Below are 22435 nucleotides of genomic sequence, written 5' to 3' on the forward strand. Positions count from 1 at the left end.
AAAGCTTATGGTAAGGCATACTTCCAGGCAAAGTTTCAACTTGAAGTGACACCTCGGTTAGGCTGTACAGCGTTGCCAATTTTTCATTTTTATTTGCTAAAATAAAGGAATTTCTGGACTAGTAGTCCGTGCATCATAATGAAACAGACTAGTGCATCGGTCTACAAGCTGAATACTACCCTGAGATCGTATAGAAACGTAATTAAAGGCCATCGTGCTTTTTTCAAAGAAGTGTTGCCAATTTTTTATGTATTTTTTAACATAAAATGAGTGTAATTTCGAGATTTTTGGCGGAAAACGTCTCTTCATGCGCCAAAACTTTGACGAGTATGGGCTTAAAACATTACCACACGATAGTAATGATCGTACTTATTGAAAAAGTTGAATTCTGGAAGCAATGTTGCCAATTTAATTTTAATTTCTTACGAGAGTAAAGATATTTTCAAGTGAATGCTCGGTAAACGTAATTTTCAAGGTACTTTCTCCCATTCTGATGGCTAAATACCACCATGGCATAGTTTATGATTACTTTTCAAGGCAAAAATGAAATTTTCAGACCAACGTTGCCAAATTAGGAATATTTATTTTACAGTAAGACGCCGATATTTTTGAGTTTTTGGCGCGAAAATTGTACTTACAGGTGCTGTCACCATGCGGTGTATGCGAAATATTACCATACAATACTATAGGATTGGTTTCTAAAGGAGAATACGAATTTTTAAGCGGATGTTACCACTTCATGGCATTTTTACTATAAAATGAAGATCTTTTTCAGCTACATTTTTGAAAGGCAAAACGTGATTCCTGTGGTTTTCTCTGTTATTTGAGGTAAGAGGGCCTCACTAGGGTGCGGCTTATACGAGAAATTAAAAAGGTTGAATTTTGAAAATGACAAGGGACCCCGCCAAAACGTTCCTAATAGTGTAAAAACAAACGTTGTAGAATAGTTTTGCATTTGGTCAACATTTAGAGTCGCGACGGGCCCTTAAAATTGCAAAATTCGCTAATTTTCGCATTTTTTCATCCATTTTGGCAAATTTTTCTCAGGCCTCACGGAGAGTTCTAATTGATAATTTTATTCATTAATAGGCAATATATAACCTAAAATGCATCCCATCCCTCCACCTTAAGCCCCCACCCCTCCAACCCCCCTTCCCTTACCGATCCAATATAAATACACTCTTCATAAACAACGCTATTTTGGTAGTGACCAGAAATCTAAAGTAACACTGGTCAACACGGGTTCAAATGTGATTGTCCTCTCAGTAGTTTTTAGCGCTGAGTCCGAAATTGACCTCCGTCATGCTGGGTCAGGTCGATTTTTTTTCCCGGAAAAATCAGGATTTTCCATAAAAATCGAGCTTTTTTTTTCCGGTGAAAAAAATCAATTTCCGGAAAATCTGTGCATGATGGAGAAAAGATAAGGCCATTTTCGGATTCAGCAGCTAAAATTACATGGGGAACCATAAATTTTATGCCTATTAAAGTTATGCCGATTGATTTGCGTCGGAAAGGAGGGAAAATATTTTTTCTCAGGCGACTGGTGGAGTTGACTCCACTAAATAATTGCCGCTGCAGCCGCATATGACCCTCACTTTTTTCCAAAATCTATCAATTTTTTTGAAAATTCGATTTTTCGAAAATAAATGCACCTTTTTAACTCAAAAACGTTTAAACACATCCCCTCTTTTCGGAATCGGATATTCCAAAGGTTCTGCAAAAAAGCGAGGGTCTTATGCGCTGCAGCGGCAATTATTTAGTGGACTCAACTCCACCAGTCGCCTGAGAAAAAATATTTTCCCTCCTTTCCGACGCAAATCAATCGGACTGGTATTACATGCGTTACATGGGCGGAAAGGGGCACTTGTCCGGAAAAACCTCGATATTTGGAACAGAACGGAAACTTTAATAGGCATAAAATTTATGGTTCCCCATGTAATTTTAGCTGCTGAATCCGAAAATGGCCTTATCTTTTCTCCATCATGCACAGATTTTCCGGAAAATTGATTTTTCACCGGAAAAGCTCGATTTTTATGGAAAATCCTGATTTTTCCGGGAAAAATCGACCTGACCCAGCATGACGGAGGTCAATTTCGGACTCAGCGCTAAAAACTACTGGAGGACAATCACATTTGAACCCGTGTTGACCAGTGTTACTTTAGATTTCTGGTCACTACCAAAATAGCGTAGTTTATGAAGAGTGTATTTATATTGGATCGGTAAGGGAGGGGGGTTGGAGGGGCTGGGGGCTTAAGGTGGAGGATGGGATGCATTTTAGGTTATATATTGCCTATTAATGAATAAAATTATCAATTAGAACTCTCCGTGAGGCCTGAGAAAATTTGCCAAAATGGATGAAAAAATGCGAAAATTAGCCGAATTTTGCAATTTTAAGGGCCCGTCGCGACCTCTAAATGTTGACCAAATGCAAAACTATTCTACAACGTTTGTTTTTACACTATTAGGAACGTTTTGGCGGGGTCCCTTGTCATTTTCAAAATTCAACCTTTTTAATTTCTCGTATGAGCCGCACCCTAGGGCCTCACGCCATTGCATTTAGTTGTCGTTCATACCTAAAATTGAATTTGCCTATACTCGTCAAAGTTATAGCCCATAAAGGTACGTTTTCCGCCAAAAATCTCGAAAATACCCTCATTCTACGTTAAAAAAATAAATAAAAAAACTGGCAACACTGCCTCGAAAAGTTCTGGGTGGCCTTTAGTTGCGTTTCTATACGATCTCAGGGTAGTATTCAGCCTGCAGACCGATTTCCAAGTCTGTTTAACTATGATGCACTGGGCTAATAAGAATTCCTTGATTATAGCGCATAAAAATGAAAAATTGGTAACGCTGTACAGCCTAAACGAGGTATCACTTCAAGTTGAAACTTTTACTGGAAGTTTGGCTTACCATAAGCTTTCATTTGAGCCTTATCTCGTTGACCAATTCGGGTGTACTAGTCTGTTGAACCATGATGATGCTAATTCCTTGATATTAGCACATGAAAATGGAAAATTGGCAACGCTGTACAGCCTAAACGAGGGGTCACTTCAAGTTCGAACTTTGCATGGAAGTTTACCTTACCATAAGCTTTCATTTGAGCCTTGTCCGGTTGAACAACTCGGTATCCAAAAAGTGGCTGAAAAATACCCCTTTTTGGCGAGGCTCTTTTTTGTCGTATAGCCGTTGAGCCGCGGGTCTTCATCAATCATCGCGTTGGCGGCCCCCTTTGCTCCGCCCTGCCCCGCCCCGCCCCACTCCACTGTGGATGGTCGAGGGCCAAAATTGGCGCCCACGGACAAGCCGCTTTCAAGTCTACTCCGTGCCCGAGTCGCCCAATCAGGTCCAGCGCACTGATTATTGGAATTGATAGACAAAGTGATAGATAAAAAATACAAAGGAAAATGGAGCGACCCTATTGGTAGTGGCTCTTGTAGACTTAGAAGAAATGTCTGTTACCTACCTGCTTTGTCCATTGTAACCACCCGATTGCACCAATAGGATCCCTCGGTTTTCTCTTTGTCTTTTTTGTCCGTCGCTTTGTCTACTTTTTTAATGGCGACTCGATGAGCTCTTGAGGGGAACCTGTCGAGGAGGGTTAAGGTTCCTTCCACCGCGTTTAGTTATCGTGCATTTTGCATTAGGCTCATTTAATTCCTCATATTAACATTGCCGAGGGGCCACTGATGACGTCATCGGTGTCCGATCTTGGTTCTTTGTAAGTAATCTTACACCAGGGAATATCCTACGCGAAAGGAATATTTCCACGTTAATCAAAGAAGTACCACGGTGCGTTTTAAACAATTTTAATGCGGTCAACATACCACCCGCGATTTTTTTGCGGAAATGTCAACTAGAAGGCCTACTGATTGAGGAACAACAAACCGCGAAATCTGTGATGGGGCCGTTTTTGAGAAAATGCGATTTTTCGCTTTTTTGGCGGGAATTTCGGGTCAAGGCGCGTAAAAAGTCAAGTTAGGCTGTTTTTGAAGTTCGTAAATGCATATCCTATACATTTTGAGTCAATCAAGTGCCAGTAGATAGCTATTCGTGCATATTGCCCAAAATTCATATCCTTAAATCCACGACTTTTGGGTTTTTGCGGGGTTAGTCAAGGAGAAATCCGAAAAAAAGAGGGTTAACCCGGAACAAATTGCTTAACAAACTTTTCCTACGTAAACTTCTTCAGTAGGTCCTATTGAACAACATACCAAAAGTTTACCACGGTTCGCTCTCGGAACACCCCCCCCAAATTGCCTAAATTTCAAAATGGCGGCCATAAGAAGGCCTCTGGGAGTTCGATTTTTTTAAAAATACGCATACAGTGTCATGTGAGGTGTCTATTCCTATGTAATTTTGGTCGTAAATTTCAAATATGAAGTAAAAAAAGTCCCTTGATCAAAAGGGGGTACCCCAAATCCAAGATGGCAGCCAATTTTGAAAGTCAAGAGGGTGGATTTTTAAAAAGTTCGCGTGATAAGGCAAGTGAGGTATCATTTCTTATGTAATTTTGGTCGTAGATTTCATTTATGAAGTCATAAAAGCCCTCAAGTCAAAGGGATTGCTCCAAATGCAAAGATGGCGGCCAGCTTTGAAAGGCAGGAGGGTGAATTTTTGAAATGTTTACGTGACATCCCTAGTAAAATAGAATCAACCTGACGTTTCATAAACTACCCTGAGTCAGACTAATTCAGGCTGATATCAATCTGACTCAGGGTAGTTTATGAAACATACCCTGACGTCAGGTTGATTCTATTTTACTAGGGATGTCACGTAAACATTTCAAAAATTCACCCTCCTGCCTTTCAAAGCTGGCCGCCATCTTTGCATTTGGAGCAATCCCTTTGACTTGAGGCTTTTATGACTTCATAAATGAAATCTACGACCAAAATTACATAAGAAATGATACCTCACTTGCCTTATCACGCGAACTTTTTAAAAATCCACCCTCTTGACTTTCAAAATTGGCTGCCATCTTGGATTTGGGGTACCCCCTTTTGATCAAGGGACTTTTTTTACTTCATATTTGAAATTTACGACCAAAATTACATAGGAATAGACACCTCACATGACACTGTATGCGTATTTTTAAAAAAATCGAACTCCCAGAGGCCTTATTATGGCCGCCATTTTGAAATTTAGGCAATTTGGGGGGTGTTCCGAGAGCGAACCGTGGTAAACTTTTGGTATGTTGTTCAATAGGACCTACTGAAGAAGTTTACGTAGGAAAAGTTTGTTAAGCAATTTGTTCCGGGTTAACCCTCTTTTTTTCGGATTTCTCCTTGACTAACCCCGCAAAAACCCAAAAGTCGTGGATTTAAGGATATGAATTTTGGGCAATATGCACGAATAGCTATCTACTGGCACTTGATTGACTCAAAATGTATAGGATATGCATTTACGAACTTCAAAAACAGCCTAACTTGACTTTTTACGCGCCTTGACCCGAAATTCCCGCCAAAAAAGCGAAAAATCGCATTTTCTCAAAAACGGCCCCATCACAGATTTCGCGGTTTGTTGTTCCTCAATCAGTAGGCCTTCTAGTTGACATTTCCGCAAAAAAATCGCGGGTGGTATGTTGACCGCATTAAAATTGTTTAAAACGCACCGTGGTACTGGAGGATTGCGGCGGAAAATGAGACAACTCTGTCGGCAGGTGAAAAGATGGCGGCAAGAAAAACAAGGCACACCTTGAGCGGATTAATATTCAAATGGCGTTGGCCTTTATTGAGAATACTGTTGATCGGGGTGCCAAGTTGGCTCGCAATCTCCTCGCTTCCCTCCCAACATGTCATGTTCTCGTCATCCACGAGCCTATCGCCCATGTTTCTGCTCCTCTTGCTTCAATGCCATAGTGTTGCCGACTTTTTTCGATAAAATCTACAAAGGTGCTATGCGCCCTGGCCGCTACGCGGCCCAACCCCCGGAGGACGCTTCGCGCTCTCTTAGGCCCGCGTCGACAAAAGAACGATAAAAGAAAATGAACAGATTTTCATATCCGACTCTCATTTATCCAATCTCCCTCGCTTGCCGGGAGCAATTGGACCAATAAGAATCGAACGAAAAAAATCGGCATTTATTTCAAACTTCATCGTCAAGACTGAAACAAAACGGATCGGAGTGTTTTGTCGCTTTTGGATAGTCTGTAGCAAAGGAGCATACCTTCGATTCACTTACCCTACTAATAGACCAAGATTCAACATTTCCGGCTTACGTCAGTTGTCCGCTACTTTTGAAATCCCCGCCATTTTTCACTGGCGGGAATTTCAAATTTTGCCCCCCTTTTTAAGCTTTCTGGTCTCCTCTAATATAAAAAAAAACCGGTGCTCTGTTTTCAAAATCTGAATAAAGATGGCTTATTTAGAGACAATTGCCTGAATGTACAATTATCGGTACTACGAACAATTCAGAACCCAAAGAGGCAGAAGCTAATGCTCTCTGAAAAAATCGCATTCAAAGGTAGTCGGCCTAAAGTTCCGCAAACAAGAACCAGTTTAATTAATTATCAACAACACAATTCATCTTTTCTTCTTCTGCCACTAACGAGTAGGGCATAGCCTTGTTGTCAGGCCATCCAGCATCGAGCACAATAAACTGTATAAATATTAAAAATCTAAAAATCACTAAAAATAAGGGACTTGTCAGAACTATCAAAACAGCATAAAATCTTCCATCACCCTCCGGAGAAGAGAGCCAGCTTTGTGCCCATCTCTTAGGAGGTCGCCCGTGTAATCTTTTCTCATAGCTTTGTGAATTTACCAATCCCCCCCCCCCCCCCCCCGCCATATGCTTTTTGCTTTTAAGGACCAATGTGTGCCCTCCGACTGACACGAAAACAAGGAAATCTGATTTTTCCAACTTTAATGACGGAAAAACGTTAAGTTGAGGGAATTCATGCATTTGAGTGCGGATTACATACGCAACACTTAAAATAAGTTTCATATTTATTAAATATCTCACATCCCGGTGAAATTTTATGAAATGCTTCACTGAAATTTCATTGGTTCCAAGTTGGATGTATTTCAGTGGCAAGAGTGCCTGTCGCTAGCGGGTTCCATTCGGCTACTTGCGGTTTTTTTCAGACTGATGATGTCATCAGAGAACCCGTCAATGACGTCATCGGGATCGGGGCACCTATTTTGAAATCGTCTTGCCTAAATAGATGAACTAAGCTTGGATTTGTCTCTTATCTTGTGCGCAGTTGACTCCTGTGGGGACAACAATTTTCCAGAGTTTGAGGGCGGTGGACGCGGACGCCGGGTGAATGGACTCGTCGAGTACTTCATCGTTCCCGGCGAGCCCTCCACGTTCGGCAGCAATAATTTGGTCACCGTCGCTGACGGCGCCGGCTTCTTCAACATCGCACTCCCCCACCAAGGTCAGGTCACCGTCAGTCGGAGTTTGGACTACGAGAAAACGCAGAAGTATCTTGTCACCGTTGTTGCATCCGTAAGTTTATCATATTCCTACATTTTTTCCATATTTATTTCTTTTTATTAATTCATCTATTTTTTTAAAACAAAATTTGAAAAAAATTCTGAGCAGTCACGCCATCTCTTCATTTTTGTGACGTATTGCTGTGATTGGTTTTTTTCAAGTGGGCTTTCTCCGTGGCCGCCATTTTCTGACCCCTTTCGAGAATAAAAAAAAAATATAATGAGCATTGTACATGGTGGAAAATTGCTCTAGAGGACCCATTATGTCTATAAAATTCAAAATCAGACTTTAATATTGAATGATTGATTGATTTAATTCATTACATAATTAGGAAATCCTTATTTTAGGAAATTACAACAAGGCTAAAATTGGGAGTATAAGTGTTCGAGAGCTTAAATAATTGTATTTAAGAAACTCAGGCATTATAATATCGAATCAGTTTCTTTTCAATAACATAACGGGATTCACTACCAGTTATTTGGCTACTATAGCCCCAAAACAAGCTGGTAAATCCAACACGTGGTGTTGGAAGAGCGCGTCATAAGTATATCTGCATAGTCACATTCAGGTTTATCCTGGTTTTTATAGTTACTGAACGAATTATAGAAACGCCTCAAAATAATTGTGAGTTATATTCATTCCACCAAAAATATTTCCATGTAAATATGAGCTACCAAGCTAAACATATAAAAATTCGTCGCCCAAAATAAAATGATATCCCAAATAATAGATGCTGTTAAGTTTAATAATTGCTGAAAACAGTGGTTTATAGAAATTGGAGATTAGAAGAGAGGTTATGCTCTTTATATGTCCTCTTGGTTTATCTTGATGAATGATCATTACTAAAAAAGTGTTTCTTCTCAATTTTTCTAATTATTTGAATCAAGCTAAGATTCAACATTTGGTGACCTCGACGTGATACAGAAGAAAGAAGTCAAGTTATGAGTTTTGTTGAAATTGCATTCCTGTATTGGTTGCAATCTGCGCGCTGGGTACCCAACCTTGAAAGATATTGGAATTGCCGTGTCTTAATTTTATTCGACCTGATCAGTCGACGTTTTGGTGGAACTTCAAAGCATCTCATCAACGGTCTACTACGTACACGCACCAAAAACTTGGTGCATTTCTTTTAAAATTACTCTAAATGAAATACCACAGTACTTATTCAGAAAATCATTCTCTTTAATACAAAATCATTAAAGTTACACAGAACGTATGAAATCTAAGGCGCGAAGCCCTTCGGAGAAGTGGACCGATAAGCGGTTAGGGGAGTACTCACCATTTTTGCGTAAAGTAGAATAAAGGCGCAATAAAACTCTCCGAATCCCAAACTGAAGTGAAAAAATCGTTTCCATGCATGGAAATTCAACCTTCTGCTCAGATAAAGATAAGTCTGCCTGAGCTAGGTAGAATACGGAATTAATTTTGGTACATTTTATAATGGGAGAAATCTCTTTATGTGTGGTAACTTAATTTTTGGTCAGGATTATCGATATGTCGCAGGCAATTAGTCAAATCAGGCATTTAGTCAAATGCCTAGGCAAATAGTCAAATTTTACCGAAAACCCACTTTGGCTATTCGCCTAGGCAGTTGATAAAGTGCCTAGGCATTTGATGAAGAGCCTAGGCATTTGACTAAATGTCGTATGGCCTTTAGGCAAATAGTGAAACTCGTTAAAAATCAGGCAAATAGTCAAATTGCTTGGCTTACAGGAACACTTCATAACACCTTGGCCGCCAAACATAGAGCCGGCTGCAACCGCCTCACGGATCGATATGAATTTTTCTCGCGGAATTTGTGAAAAGTCGAAATCAACACAGTCGATTCGTCGAAGGTCAGGTCTGGCGCACCAATTTTTTTATGATTCCACCAATAGTTCCGACTTGGTAAACTCCGTTACGAATATCTGTTACGAAACCTTGTACATTCTGATGATCAAGCGGCCCTCTATCGACTTTTGGGACGGCTAAAATAACTTTGTCTTCTATTTGTAAATCATCAAACAGTTTTTTACTTGATTCTGCCATGCCAGCTGCTGCATCTTTTTGCCTTTCATGAGTTTCAGAACGTGTCTGACGAATTACTATTTCATTCTGGCATAAGTTACAAAGGAAGGTAAGGGATGTTTGCCCGTCTTCGAGGGTAGTTTGCCCACATTGTGCATGGCAGACATTAGGACATGTCGAACACTGTTCAGTTTTACCACCTGTCTGACAGTTACAGCAAGGGACATCATTTATGTCATCTTCCAATCTAGCAGCTTTTTCTACAGGTGCATCCGATGGTTCCGGCTCATTTGAATCCCTAGAGCGTTTTCTTTCTTCATTCCCTTTGTTCTGCAAGTTTTCAAAATCTTCTTCAGTCGTTAATTTAGCAAGAATGGAGGATGGTATATTGGTGCTTCCAAGACCCATTTTCGGTTCCGAAACCAAACAGAGCCGTGTACGGTGATCGGTTCAAAATGCGATGGAAGCACCTCTAGCCCCGGTCCGTTCATTTGACTATGTGCCTGATCACCTCTCGGCATTTTGTCAAATGCTCAGGCATTTAATAAAATGCCTAGGCATTTAATCAAGCGCCTAGGCATTTAGTCAAATGCCTAGGCAAATAGTAAACTTCGTTAGTTTCTTACATTTCTTGACTATTTGCCTAGGCATTTGACTAAATGCCTGATTTGACTAATTGCCTGCGACAGATACCTAGTAACGGAGAAGGAAACGTTTCTGTGCTCAACGTGTAGGTTTTTCTTTATTGGCTGATTTAACCTACATAAATCAAGGGTTTTTCGTGAGCAAAAGTTTGACTTCTCTATTTATAGTGTAAACTATTAACACTACTTCCTCTTTCAGAGTAATTTTTGAAGTTTTCGATAAGATCACCACATTTTCCGTGGTATTTTGATGAGAAAGTCGACACCGAGAGAAAGATATGCGGGAAGTGCTCACAACGGGAGGGGAGGGGAAGCAAGGGGGAAGGAGGAGTGATGATGGACACCGTGGGTCAAATTTTGTCGGCACTTTCGCATGGATGGAGCCAATGGAGGTACAACATACGTAGATAAGTCCAAACCTCACCCTTGGCCATTCAGAAGCGCTAAGTCGGACTTGAGTGCAGTCGAGATTCGTCCGAAGTTTTAAGTACGGCGGAGGGACAAGGACCAAAAAAATCCAGCCCCAGACAGCAGGACTCGGAAGTCATCGAGACGGGTTAAACTTGATAGATACTCATTCGGCCTCAACGCGATGTCAGGTGGGTTTCTCAAGGAGGCCCTTCCAGCCCCCCTCCACCTCTTTGAATGCATTTCACCCGACATACAGTCTGGTGCAATTGCTGCGAATGCAGAAAGTGTCAAAATGACGGCTCACGCACATGGTAGACGCGACCGGCTCGGTAATATATTTGTATGCAAATTCTTGTTTGGATAAATCCAGGCAATGAGGAATAGGCGCGGACAGATAGCGTGCCTAACTGATATACATTACGTTGGAAAGTGGTGCGTTAAGAGCCACCACACGGATGCAAAACTGCGTGGTAGTCGCCTGTTCCAGCGCCGCTTCGTTTCCTCTTCTCGTCCGTGGACAAATGAAGCTTTTTTCAGTTTCTTTCCGAATCCAAATCCAGTAGATAATGAATTACTGGGAACTTTCTTCTAGAGTGGTACTTTGGCCGCCATATGTCGCTCATGAACGTTCTAGTAATGCCAACTATCTCCTCTTGTTTTTTTCCATCGTCGCCCCTCGCATCGCGAAGGAAGGACCCTAGAAGACGTTATTAGCATGGATGGAACTAGGAACTTTTCGTGGGTGACCAGAAGGGCACCTCAATCAGGAGGGTCGGGGGGGGGGGGGGGGAGGCCCAAAGATACCCCACAAAGGAGAATGTGCGGTATTCCTGCGGTTCCAAAGGAGGATCCAGGGGATTTTTTTTAGCATCATATTAAAATTTCACCGTCATTTTAGAAGGTGTTTAACCGAGAATATCATCCGTGCTGCAGTAAAGTGCAACAATCATAATAAAATCTTGTGCAACAAACCGTGAACCGCGGCTCCTTGATTACTCTCGCTTCGGGCTGATTATTGAAAAAATCGACCGACGAAACGGAAAATTGATCAATCCTATCGGTGGAAGAGGGTTGTAATGGACTGAGGAGGTGGGTAACAAACTAATGAACGACATCCCACGAGGGACCCTATACCCCTCGATCTTTAGGAGCCGCATCCGTTTCAACCAATGGGATTCCTACATTTTCCCTATCGCTTCGTCTATCAGTTTCAATGATCAGACGGCTGGAGCGTTACAACAGGCAGACACGCGTCGACGTGGTCATAAACGCTGCCCCGTCCCCGCTTTATACCCGCCAATCGAAGCAACTTTCAACTTTCATTGCGTCTTGGGCTCCAGCTGCGTATATCAATCAGGTGCCCCATCCCTATCGTAGGCCCCCTCTCCCACTTCCACCTTCTCACTCCTGGCAGCACTGAAGGAGGATCGAATTAAGACGTGCTCCCGGTAGAGCACGCATCAGACGCACCCGATACAAATACTTAACCTTACTCCTTTTGTATTTTCTGCCACCGTTTATCCCAAGCATCGTTGCCAGATAGCATTTGAGCTCATGTAAAATAAACAAGTATATAGGATGGTAGAATCATAGAGATCAATAAAGTCGCAATGTGCATGCTGGGCTGGGGCACCAATGAAGTCACTTTTTGAGACTGTTTTGTCCAGTACTCTTGATGGTGGTGTGCGGCGAATGGCGATGCTGTATCGACGGTAAAACTACCAAACCACGTATCTCGTTTGCGGTGTTTAAAAATCTACGCTTACATTTTATTTTTTGGAAGTAGACCAAATCAATATCATTCCTTGAAATTTTCACAGAATTTTCTCCGCGCGAAGAGGAAAAATCACAGAAATTTTCAAGACTAGACGTTAAATAGTTTTTCATTTAAAAAATAAAGTATGACAGGAAGTCTGCGACGTCGCAAACCGAGATACGTGGTTTGGTAGTTTCACCGTCGGTATGCGGGTTGCGGGGCCCCAGTTCCGGGCGTCGCTCAGAAATTATTGGTATACTAGTTACTCAATAGAAACCGGGAGTTTCGTACATCCCCTAATTTGAAATGATTCGGTCAACTTAATTCACCAACATTCGCAAAAATAAACAAGCTGCAGACGCCAACACCACTGTGTCGGAGAGCTCGCCCTCGGGCAATTATAAACATTCTCACACTCCATTGTTGTTAAAAGTCAATATATTTTATCTTTGTGGGATTTTTTGAGCAAACGATGGAAATTGAATGCTTCCAAGCCGTGGTATTATTTCCATCTTCTCCTTCTCACCTTCTTTTATGGCCTATCTCACTCGACTTCAACACAATTTTCGCCTTCATAATGTGTGCAAGCAAAGTGATTTACTCGGGTGTTCAAACAGTCACCTACAGCCGTTTTTCTACATTCATTCTGTCAATGTAAAATGTTAAATGGTTTTATGTTGTGTACACGGGTGTATTGAAAGCACGAAAATATACGTTCATGTGGCGGTTAGTGTTATAAACTCTCAAAATTCAAATAAGAAGACCCCTCTTGTGATACCTCGTTCAAAAGAACATAACAAAAGAAAACTTTTCGCGCAAACCCGAAGTCAATATCTCAAACCGTTTCAAAATAGCGGCCGGTTAAAGGTCAAGATGGCCGAAAATTGAAATCTAAGTTTTTTGTCAATGGATTTGCCTGAAACTCGGTTTTGGGGGATTTCAACACGAAAAAAACGAATTTGACGTTAGATTTAAAAAAAAAAAAAAAACCAAAATGGTTGCAATGGACCCGGGGTGAGTCTTTGTTGGGTCTCGGAGCCCTGAGCCTATCTGTTTTGGGGGCGCAGCGTAGCTCGGAACAGAAGAATTAACTCCTTACACACTCTATTCCCTCAAACACCCATGAACTAACAGAAACTCGACGAACACACGAACTTCGTGACCACAAAAATGCACTCAACACAACAACTAAGCAGGCCAATTTCCGAGTGCTTAGGACATCGGACCTCGGCGAACGTACACTCTCCCAAAACGCGTAGCCGACTACTCAGAGTCAAAGCTGAAGCCGGCCGAACTTAACTCCGGCCCCGAAAAGCCGGTCATGAGACGTCTTTCGCAGCAATCCAAAGCCCAAAACACTCGGTACAAAGGACACACACAATTTCCTCGGAAATTGCATCCATCCATCCATCCATTGCATTGTCGAAATGACGGATGGTTGAAGTTCAAGCCCAAAAATTGTTCTTTTTTTTTTTTTTTTTTTTTTTTTTTTTTTTAATCTAATTTCAAAATGCCAAAATACCCCTAGGTTCCAAGTTTCAATCAAATCTATAGGCAAATAACCGAGATGCCAATTTTTGGCCATTTTGAACTTTAATCGGCCCTCATTTTGACAATTTTGGTTGTTTTGAAAATCTAACGTTAAATTTGTTTTGCTCGTGTCAAAATACCTCCAGACACCTTTCGCGCAAATCCGTCGACAAACAACCGGTGTCAGTTTTCGACCATCTTGAACTTTAACCGGCCGCCATTTTGAAACGGTTTGAGATTTTGACTTCGGGTTTGCACAAAAAGTTTTCTTTGTTTATGTTCTTTCGAACGAGGTATCACAAGAGGGGTCTCCCTAATTGAAGATAAAAAGTTGGGGTCCGTTAACCCCCCAAGGAGACCCCCCTCAAAATTTTAGGGAAGTCAAAAAGTAGCTCCTTTTGACCGAGTAATGCCCTCCAAGTTTCAAATCTCTACCTCAATTAGGTACAAAGTTAGAAAGAGGGGGGGGGGGGGACTTTTCTAACACCTTGTAGAAACATGTGTCAAAGATTTGATAAAATGCGTATACCAACTGCCAGAGCGCGCTGAAAATTGTGGGAAATTAGAAGACATCTCCATTTTTTCGGTGTTCTTAAATATCTTTTTTCTCAGCGATTTTTTTTTTTTTTTTTTTTTTTTTTTTTTTTTTTTTTTTTTTTTTTTTTGGGCAAAAATAGTTACGGCAGAAATTAAAATCAAACAAACATTGCTACCTACTTGATCGTTTCTACAAAAATTAGGAGTGCTTGAAGTCGGAGATTCGCATGGCCGAAATCAGCGGCAGCGCTGGATCCCAGTTCTGCCCTTTGAGGGCCGTCATAGTATGGTTTCCATAACGTTTAATTTTGCTCTAAGGCATTAAATCTCGTTCATACGATAATTATTTAAATTAGAGATTTCAGCCCTTTTGGCATCTCTTCCTCAGGCCCCCACCCCCACCCCCACCCCTTCCCCATTGGATACCGCCGAGAATGGCGTAAATTCATTTTTAATGCATTTTTATCCAACAAAACGCTATCTTCTATACTATAAGCTCCGAGACCTCCTAAATTTGCGTATCTGGTAACGCTTAGTTCCAGCGTTCTACCGAGCCCATTTTCATGATTTTTACGGCTATCTACAGGCAATTGCCTTTAGATAAGCCCGCTTTCTTTAGATTTTGAAAATATGAACCAGATTGTTTTATATTACGTGCTAAAGTTGCAAATTCTCCCATTTAAACAATGTAATTTTTGATTTATTTTTTGTCATAGTTCGTTTGAGCGTTCTACTGGGCCGATTTCCATGATTTTTGCGGTTGTAGACAGGTGATCTTTCCTAGATGAGCCCGCTGTAATCAAAATTTGAAAATAGGACCCAAGTTTTTTATATGAGAGGAGACCAGAAAGCTTAGAAAGGGGGGCGAAATTTGAAATTCCCGCCAATGAAAAATGGTGGGAATTTCAAATTTGGCGGGAAATTGAACTAAGTGGGAGATTTTGAATCTTGGTCTGTTAGTACAGTAAGTGAATCGAAGGTTTGCTTCTTTGCTACAGACTATCCAAAAGCGACGAAACGCTCCGTTCCGTTTCGTTTCAGTCTTGGCGTGAAAGAAATAAATGCCGATTTTTTTCATTCGATTCTTATTGGTTCAATTCCTCCCGGCCAGAGGGAGATTAGATAAATGAGAGTTGGGTGTGAAAATCTTTCCATTTTTTTGAGTCGTTCTTTTGTCGACGCGGGCCTAAGAGAACGCGAAGCGCCCTCCGGGGGCTGGGCCGCGCAGCGGCCAGGGGTCATAGCCCCCCTTTTGCAATTTTAGCAGTTTTAAAATAGCAGGATATCACATTTATTTTGACGCCACCACTCTCTCACAAAATATAAGAAGGAGAATGAAGAGTTGGCCCGGTAAACGCAAGCGTTGAGCATTATATTATTTTGTGGATTATTTGCCACTGCTTAGATGGCAAAGTTACTCAAAATAGAGGGTTTTCTCAATTTGACTCCTATATAGGGTGTCTCAAAAGTCCCTTTCACCCCTTCTAAAATTTCACCGAATAATATTTTGAAACGAAACTTTGGGGATGTTCATCGATCAATGTTAGCTACTTTTGGGGGCCCCCCAAGATTTTCGCCCCCCCCCCCCCTTGGGGCGAGGCTGCGGACCTCAACTTTTTTTTGAATGCCCCCTCGTTGTAACACATTAATCGAAAGAGGGTAACCAAAGAACAATTTTTGCGCAAACAGCAAGCCAAAATCTTAATTTTTGACCAAATGGCGGCCGGTCAAAGTTTAAAAAAAAAATGGAAATGTGACATCTTCGCAATTTTGACGGATTTGGGCGAAAACTGGAATCCGGAGGTCTTTTGGGACGAGATAAAGATTTTGGCATTAGTTTCGCGGAAATCCTATCCCTCTCAAAATGGCGGTGGTCAAAATGGCGACCTCTCTTTTCCAACCCAATCCACCCGTCCGTTGAGCTTATCAGGAACCGATGTCTGAACCAAATCCAAAATTTCGGAGGTGGGTCGAGCAGTGGATGGGAGTAATGGGTCTCACAAATAACCTCGAAGAAAAATCATTCTTCCAAAGTAATTGCGAAACGGTGGCGATTCGGAAGATGAAGAGGGGAACGTGAAACGACCTCGTGTAAAAGTTTTTGCACACAGTGCAAATATAATTGTAAATTGCTCATAATTATTACATGTTATGAAGTGAAAGATGAAAAAAAAAACACTGTTCTTCATTCAGAACCATTATTGCATTGAGCAATTTGGCACACTTTTTGAACCGAATGAGGGATTTGGCTCATTTTCTTCAGGATTTGCTTGAAAATTATCCACTCAATAATTCTGATCGGTCGAAATTCCAACGGTGATACAACAATCATCCGTCACAAAATGAATAGAATGCAGTCCCGGAGATTCGCCCGTGGAGGTTGGACAGTCCCGCTCATTTGTTTCTGGTTAGCTAGAATAGTTGCTAATCAATGTGCCTTGTCTATAGGCCGTGTCCCCTACTGGCAGTGTCTCTTATTTTTCTTGTTGTTTCTGATGTTGCAGGACCGTGCCAGGAACCAATCGGAGAGGTTCTCCTCGACGACGACGCTCACGGTGAACGTCAAGGACGATGACGACCAAGACCCCTCCTTCATCTATCAGGGGTGCATGCTCCTCGACGGATCTTGCGTCAACCCTGTCTACTACGCCACCGTAAGTCTCTTCCTCAATCTCATCATTAAAAAGCGAATTTTCGCGTCTATCCGATCGATTCGTCTTGAATCCTGTTGAATCTGATGTGACTGATGTCATCAGTGCGATGGTGCAACACCCATCGGAGATCCGTCACCGTGAAAAGGCGGAAAATCCACGATCAGCCTGAGCTTTAGAAACGTTGACAGGTTTTTTTCTCTCTTTTCAAGGTACGGGTTTCATCACGTACGTTGTCTCTCAGTTTCACCATCCTTGTATTTCATCGGACAGTCGGGAAGTGGCACGGCAAATAATATTTAGGCAAAATTCCTGAAACTTCTGGACAGAAAACAGGCAAGAATTTTGGAAAAGAAGCAAAATATTCTATTCGTTTTTATGTAATGTTGTTAGCTATGTTTATTAGCTTCTGCAGCGCATACGTGTTATTTACAAAGATGCAGTGATATATGGATTTGTGCCTCTGCTACAGGTCTCAAGTGGAGCTGTGTCCGGCGTATTATCTGTAACTCCTGAGAAAATTCAAGCAGTTGATATGGATTCCATCAATGCACCCATCCTATACAGCTTTGTCAACGGCACTCCCGCATCTTTCAAGGACTATTTTCTTATCGACCCTCAAACTGGCACAGTTAAGCAAACAAGAGCAGTTGACACTTCTATAACCAAGAAATTTCAACTCACCATCAAAGTACGTCTCTGTACTTATATACTTTCATGTTCAATAAATTAATAAATACAATTTGAAGAACAGAAAATTAAAGAAAAAAAAAATTAAAAAAAAAAAAAAAAAAAAAAAAAAAAAAAAAATGCAAGCTAACAGAGCCAAGAGAGATCAAGATCTCCTCTCAGTATTTTTCGTAAAACGTTTTAACAAGTTGTTCAACAGTCAACAACAAAACACACATTTTAGTCACCGGATGATTTTCAATATCAAAGTATTACATTAATGTATTTCAATTTATTATTAAATTATTCCTATTAAATTGTTTCAATATAATTTATGTATTAGCATCAAAGCAATATTTTTAACTGAATTTTTTATACATGATCCCTGAATTTTCTCAGAAGGGCTACGTCCAACTTATAAAAAAGTTGAATGTAGGTAAATGGAATAGGTAACTAGAAGTTTGTCAGCCGATTTTCCATCAACTAGGACCTCTGAAAATTAAGCATCTGTGAAATTTTGAAACAATCCTTCGCTTTTAAGAGTCTCTCTTTGTTTCAACTTTTGTCTCCATACCCTCTTTCTTTCTTAAGTATTTGTTTTATTGCAAGAGATATCAAGTCCGATTAGAAATAATGTCCTAACTTTTAGCTAAATTACCTATGTATTTTTTTTCTTTACCATCCATATAATATTAATCGTGGAAAAAAACCTACCTGCCACACCATTGATAATCCGTGACCAAGTATGTCTTAATATCAATTTAAAATTCCTTGTAAAATTTAGGCGGTATTCTACTAAGAGCTTTTATGAATTCCGCCTGTCAGAAGGAAGCGAATTAAATATACAGAGGCCTCTGATGGACCAATGGTGATGACTTATACAGTATAATTTAATTTTTAGATCTCGGCATTTTTTTACTATTTTAATCAGTATTTTAATCAGACTTTTGTTTCTATCTCAAAATACAGGCTGAAGAAGTCTCGGAGACAAAAAGGTTTGCAGTTGCAAAACTCATTGTTACTGTTAAACCAGTCGATAGCAATCCGCCACAAATAAAAGCTTCTGACGCAGAGGGTTTTGTGGATGAAAATGCTCCGAAAGGAACCCAAGTAATCAACTCGGAGGATATTCCCATTAAGCTCACTGTTAGCGATCCGGACCTGGTTTGTAGCAGTTACCTAATTTTTATTTCCCTCGTTGGTTCATGAACAATTCTTAACTGAGGTTATTTCTGTTTTACCTCTGTTATATTCTCCTCATCATTTATCAATGCGTGTTAATATTTTCTTCTTTTCTATGTTCAAGTTTTCACTTATTGAGCTTTTTAAAATACTTCGAGTTAATTACTTCAGTGGGTAATGGCACAATCACTACCTCCAGGCTTTTTTCCCCCTCCTTTGCTAAAATCATGAAGTAAATACAACTCTTGAAGCAACTGACCCGGATAATTTTGACCCAAAAAGGTCAAAAATTCGAAACATTTTTCTCTCTTGTCAATTTGTCGAATTTCTATCAAAATTCCCAGCAAAAAATATATTCAGAATGACAAATGCTGAAGTTTATTTTGACTTTATAGCGATTTCAAAACCAACCACTGAAGCACTAGGCAATTAAACTACTATAATGAAGAGCTTAGGAAAAATTAGTTCTGAGAAAGGCTGTCTGTAAAAGCAAGAAGTTATAATTTTTTTCATGTTTCTCCTGCCAATAGTAAATGCTTATTAGTCCCAGTGGAGAGTGTTAGGGTTTTTAATTGGGTTGAAAACTCTATAGAAACCTTGTTGTTTTTGACCTGAATGTTTGAAATTTGATGCAGCTTCTGACGTTGTTTGGCCGTTGAAATTGTATCTTACAAAAGGAGAGGAATTCACTTCAAAATCCTACTTATAGTAAATTCTTCTGCTTAACTGTCTTTCAATTTTATATTGAGTAGGCACTTCATCAGTTATTTTCGAACCTTATTCTTGTAGGGTCCCGAGGATCCCAAACCATTTTACATATTTGAGTTGACTACAAATTCTTTTACCATTGATGAAGATGGATTCCTCGTTGTGAATGAAGAAAATTTGGATCGTGATCCGCCAAATCCTGGAAAATTCAGATTTCAGGTAAGCATTCAACTCTTCTAACTTATGTGTGTAGCTGTAGCTATCTCTTACTGAAATTATTTTTTTCTCTGAATGAAAGATTCAGAAATTTTTTGAACGATAAATATACATGCCACTTGATAACACTTTCTGGCACTGCGACACCTAACAGCCATTGTCTCCTATTGAACCACAGCCCTTCGGGAATTGAGCAGTGAGCATCTTAACATCTCTGCTCATCTCTTAACCCTCTCATTGGGCACCCTTTGTGCCTCCTCCTAAGAGAATCCTAATTTAGTACCTTCTCTGGCAACCTGTCTTCTGCCATTCTCTGAACATGACCAAGTTATTTCGTCATCATGTCATGTGCGATGGTCTTTTAACATCCAGGATTTCCCTCTTTGTCTCATTTCTGATGCAATCGTCTCTGGAAATACCAGCGAATATACGCTAGAAGTCCATCTCAGTTGCCTCTAAAACCGATTTTTAAATGATTCAGTCTAAAAACTTAAAGCTGTAATTCACTTAAGCTTATAGTTCTGACTCAATATTTTCAAAAGATTTCTTTCCAAGACTCTAATATCTGCCCTCAGCTGACCAATGATGTAAAATAATAAGTAATAAGTACATCCAGGTAATAATCGACCTGTCTCTCATTTTGGAGAATTCCTCTTTTGCCGAACTGTCATAAATTTTTCTCCTTCTTTTCCAGGTTGTCGCGCGTGAGAAGAGTGGCAATGCAGCTAGTGCACCCCTGTCGTTGACGGTCAATCTGAATGATGTCAATGACAATGCACCTCGATTGCCGATGATTTCACCTGTCTCTGTTCAAGCTGGTGAAGCTCACAGACAAATAGTCCAGGTAAAAATACCATCTTATAAAATACAGTCGGTCTATAGTTCATTGCTAAGGACTTGTGCATTATTTCCATTTATTTCTAAAAAGACCAGAAAAATCTAGATTAAAAGCAAGCACTTGCCTGAAGTCTCATGCTTAGGAGGCATTAATCAGTCAGAAGAAGAACCATTATGCAACTCATTGTAGGATTGCTACATAAGGAGTCACCTGAGCCACCTGATATACCATTTAGTGTGCAAAAGTAAAGGACCCCGCACACCTCTTATGGGAAGCTGCACCATGACCGATTGCCTTCTGACTTGTGTTTTTCGATTCTCCTCAAGATGCTGATCAAAAGTTATAATTGCGCCAACTTTCTACGATGCACCGTTTTTGCAAAAAACCTAAGAGAAGATTCAATTATTCGGCGATAAAAAGCCAGAAAGATTCCTCATTTCAGTACTTGAGTGAACAAATCAGGGGAACTCCTGCATTGAGCGGCAGTCTTATCTCGGATTCCGCTCGCCGTTTTGCTCGACCATCCAAATCAGATTCTTGAGGAGCATAAGAACAGGAAAGTCTGAACGTCTACCGGGCGAGTGCAGGAGGGAGATAGCCTCTGAGTCGGCAGGTACAGATAAGAAGACGGACACGCGCTACGTTTTTTCCTTATTTACATCGGGCCTGTCCTCAAATGCTTTGTTCTTTTTTATTCATAGTCGCCGAATAATGGGATCTTCTCTTAGGTTTTTTGCGAAAACGGTGCATCGTAGAAAATTGGCGCAATTATATCTTTTGATCAGCATCTTGAGGAGAATCGAAAAACATAAGTCAGAAGGCAATCGGTCATGGTGCAGCTTCCCATAAGAGGTGTGCGGGGTCCTTTTCAAGAATAGAATTGGAGTATTTTTTAAATAAATAGCTCAAATACCAGGCAATATATTTAGTTGAAACTTTGCGGACCGAAAGTTCTAGTCAACCAAATCCTGTCCAATGTACTTAATCAAACTTCTACAAACATATAGTTAGGACAGAATCTCATGAGAAAGCTCACATTATCCCCTCAAACATGTGATTTTGAACGGTTGGGAAGGTAAATGACTGAAGACCTTGGAGGACAAGGCGCACAAGTGCAGTTTTTGAAGAAATTGAGATGCAGTAATAGTAAATTCATTTCAAGTAAAACCAGTCTTAACGCATATTCTGTGGAAAGTTCGCTCCCAAATTCCAATTTTTAAGCATCAAAAAGTCCATTTCAATTTTCTTTCTGCCATGAAAGTCCGTGTAATTTCGAAACTTCAAACACGTATTTTCCGAAATAGCAAAAAGTGCACTTTTGGGCCTTGTCCTCCAAGCCCTTCAAGTAGTCCTACCTAGTCTCCATTAACATTGTGAATACCCGTTTCTGTGGTAGATTACCCTATCTAATAATTTTCTTTTGTAAGTAGTCATCTTTAGGGTACCTACCAGGTCATTCCATGTCAACTCAACGAGGTTTTGAACCTTGACCTCTCGGATCATGTTCAAACTTGGTGTGCTGCAAGTTCCTATTGAAAAAGAAATATTCCCCAAATTTTAGGTCATTTGGTCGCTCCGTTAATTTTATACAGAATTTCAAAGTTTGGAAAAAATTGAGTTTTTTTATGACCCATAAAACTTTGAACGGCTGTTACTTTTCAACGGTTCATCGGAAAACTTGAACTACGTCTTGTTTTGAAGCCTAGAGGTTCTTCTTTTTGAAAAACCAAAAAAAAATTGAAAAAAAAAAATTTGGAAAATTTTGAATTTTCAAATTTGAATTTTTCAAAAAGGGCATTTTTTAAAATTTTGATTTTTTTTGTAGGTGATCCTTACATAATCTTGAAGC

General features: G+C 40.3%; 1 protein-coding gene across 1 annotated transcript in view; it reads left to right on the forward strand.

Annotated features, from left to right (window-relative positions):
- Cad99C (cadherin 99C) overlaps positions 1 to 22435 on the forward strand; it is a 138449-nt gene that overhangs the window by 60578 nt on the left and 55436 nt on the right. The window contains 7 exon segments of the mRNA XM_072301979.1: positions 7202 to 7259; positions 7262 to 7449; positions 16827 to 16976; positions 17446 to 17664; positions 18612 to 18806; positions 19614 to 19751; positions 20443 to 20592. Of these exon segments, the coding sequence (XP_072158080.1) occupies positions 7202 to 7259; positions 7262 to 7449; positions 16827 to 16976; positions 17446 to 17664; positions 18612 to 18806; positions 19614 to 19751; positions 20443 to 20592 (1098 nt within the window).

The sequence above is a fragment of the Bemisia tabaci genome, chromosome 6, assembly GCF_918797505.1.
Source record: "Bemisia tabaci chromosome 6, PGI_BMITA_v3".
Lineage (NCBI taxonomy): Eukaryota > Metazoa > Arthropoda > Insecta > Hemiptera > Aleyrodidae > Bemisia > Bemisia tabaci.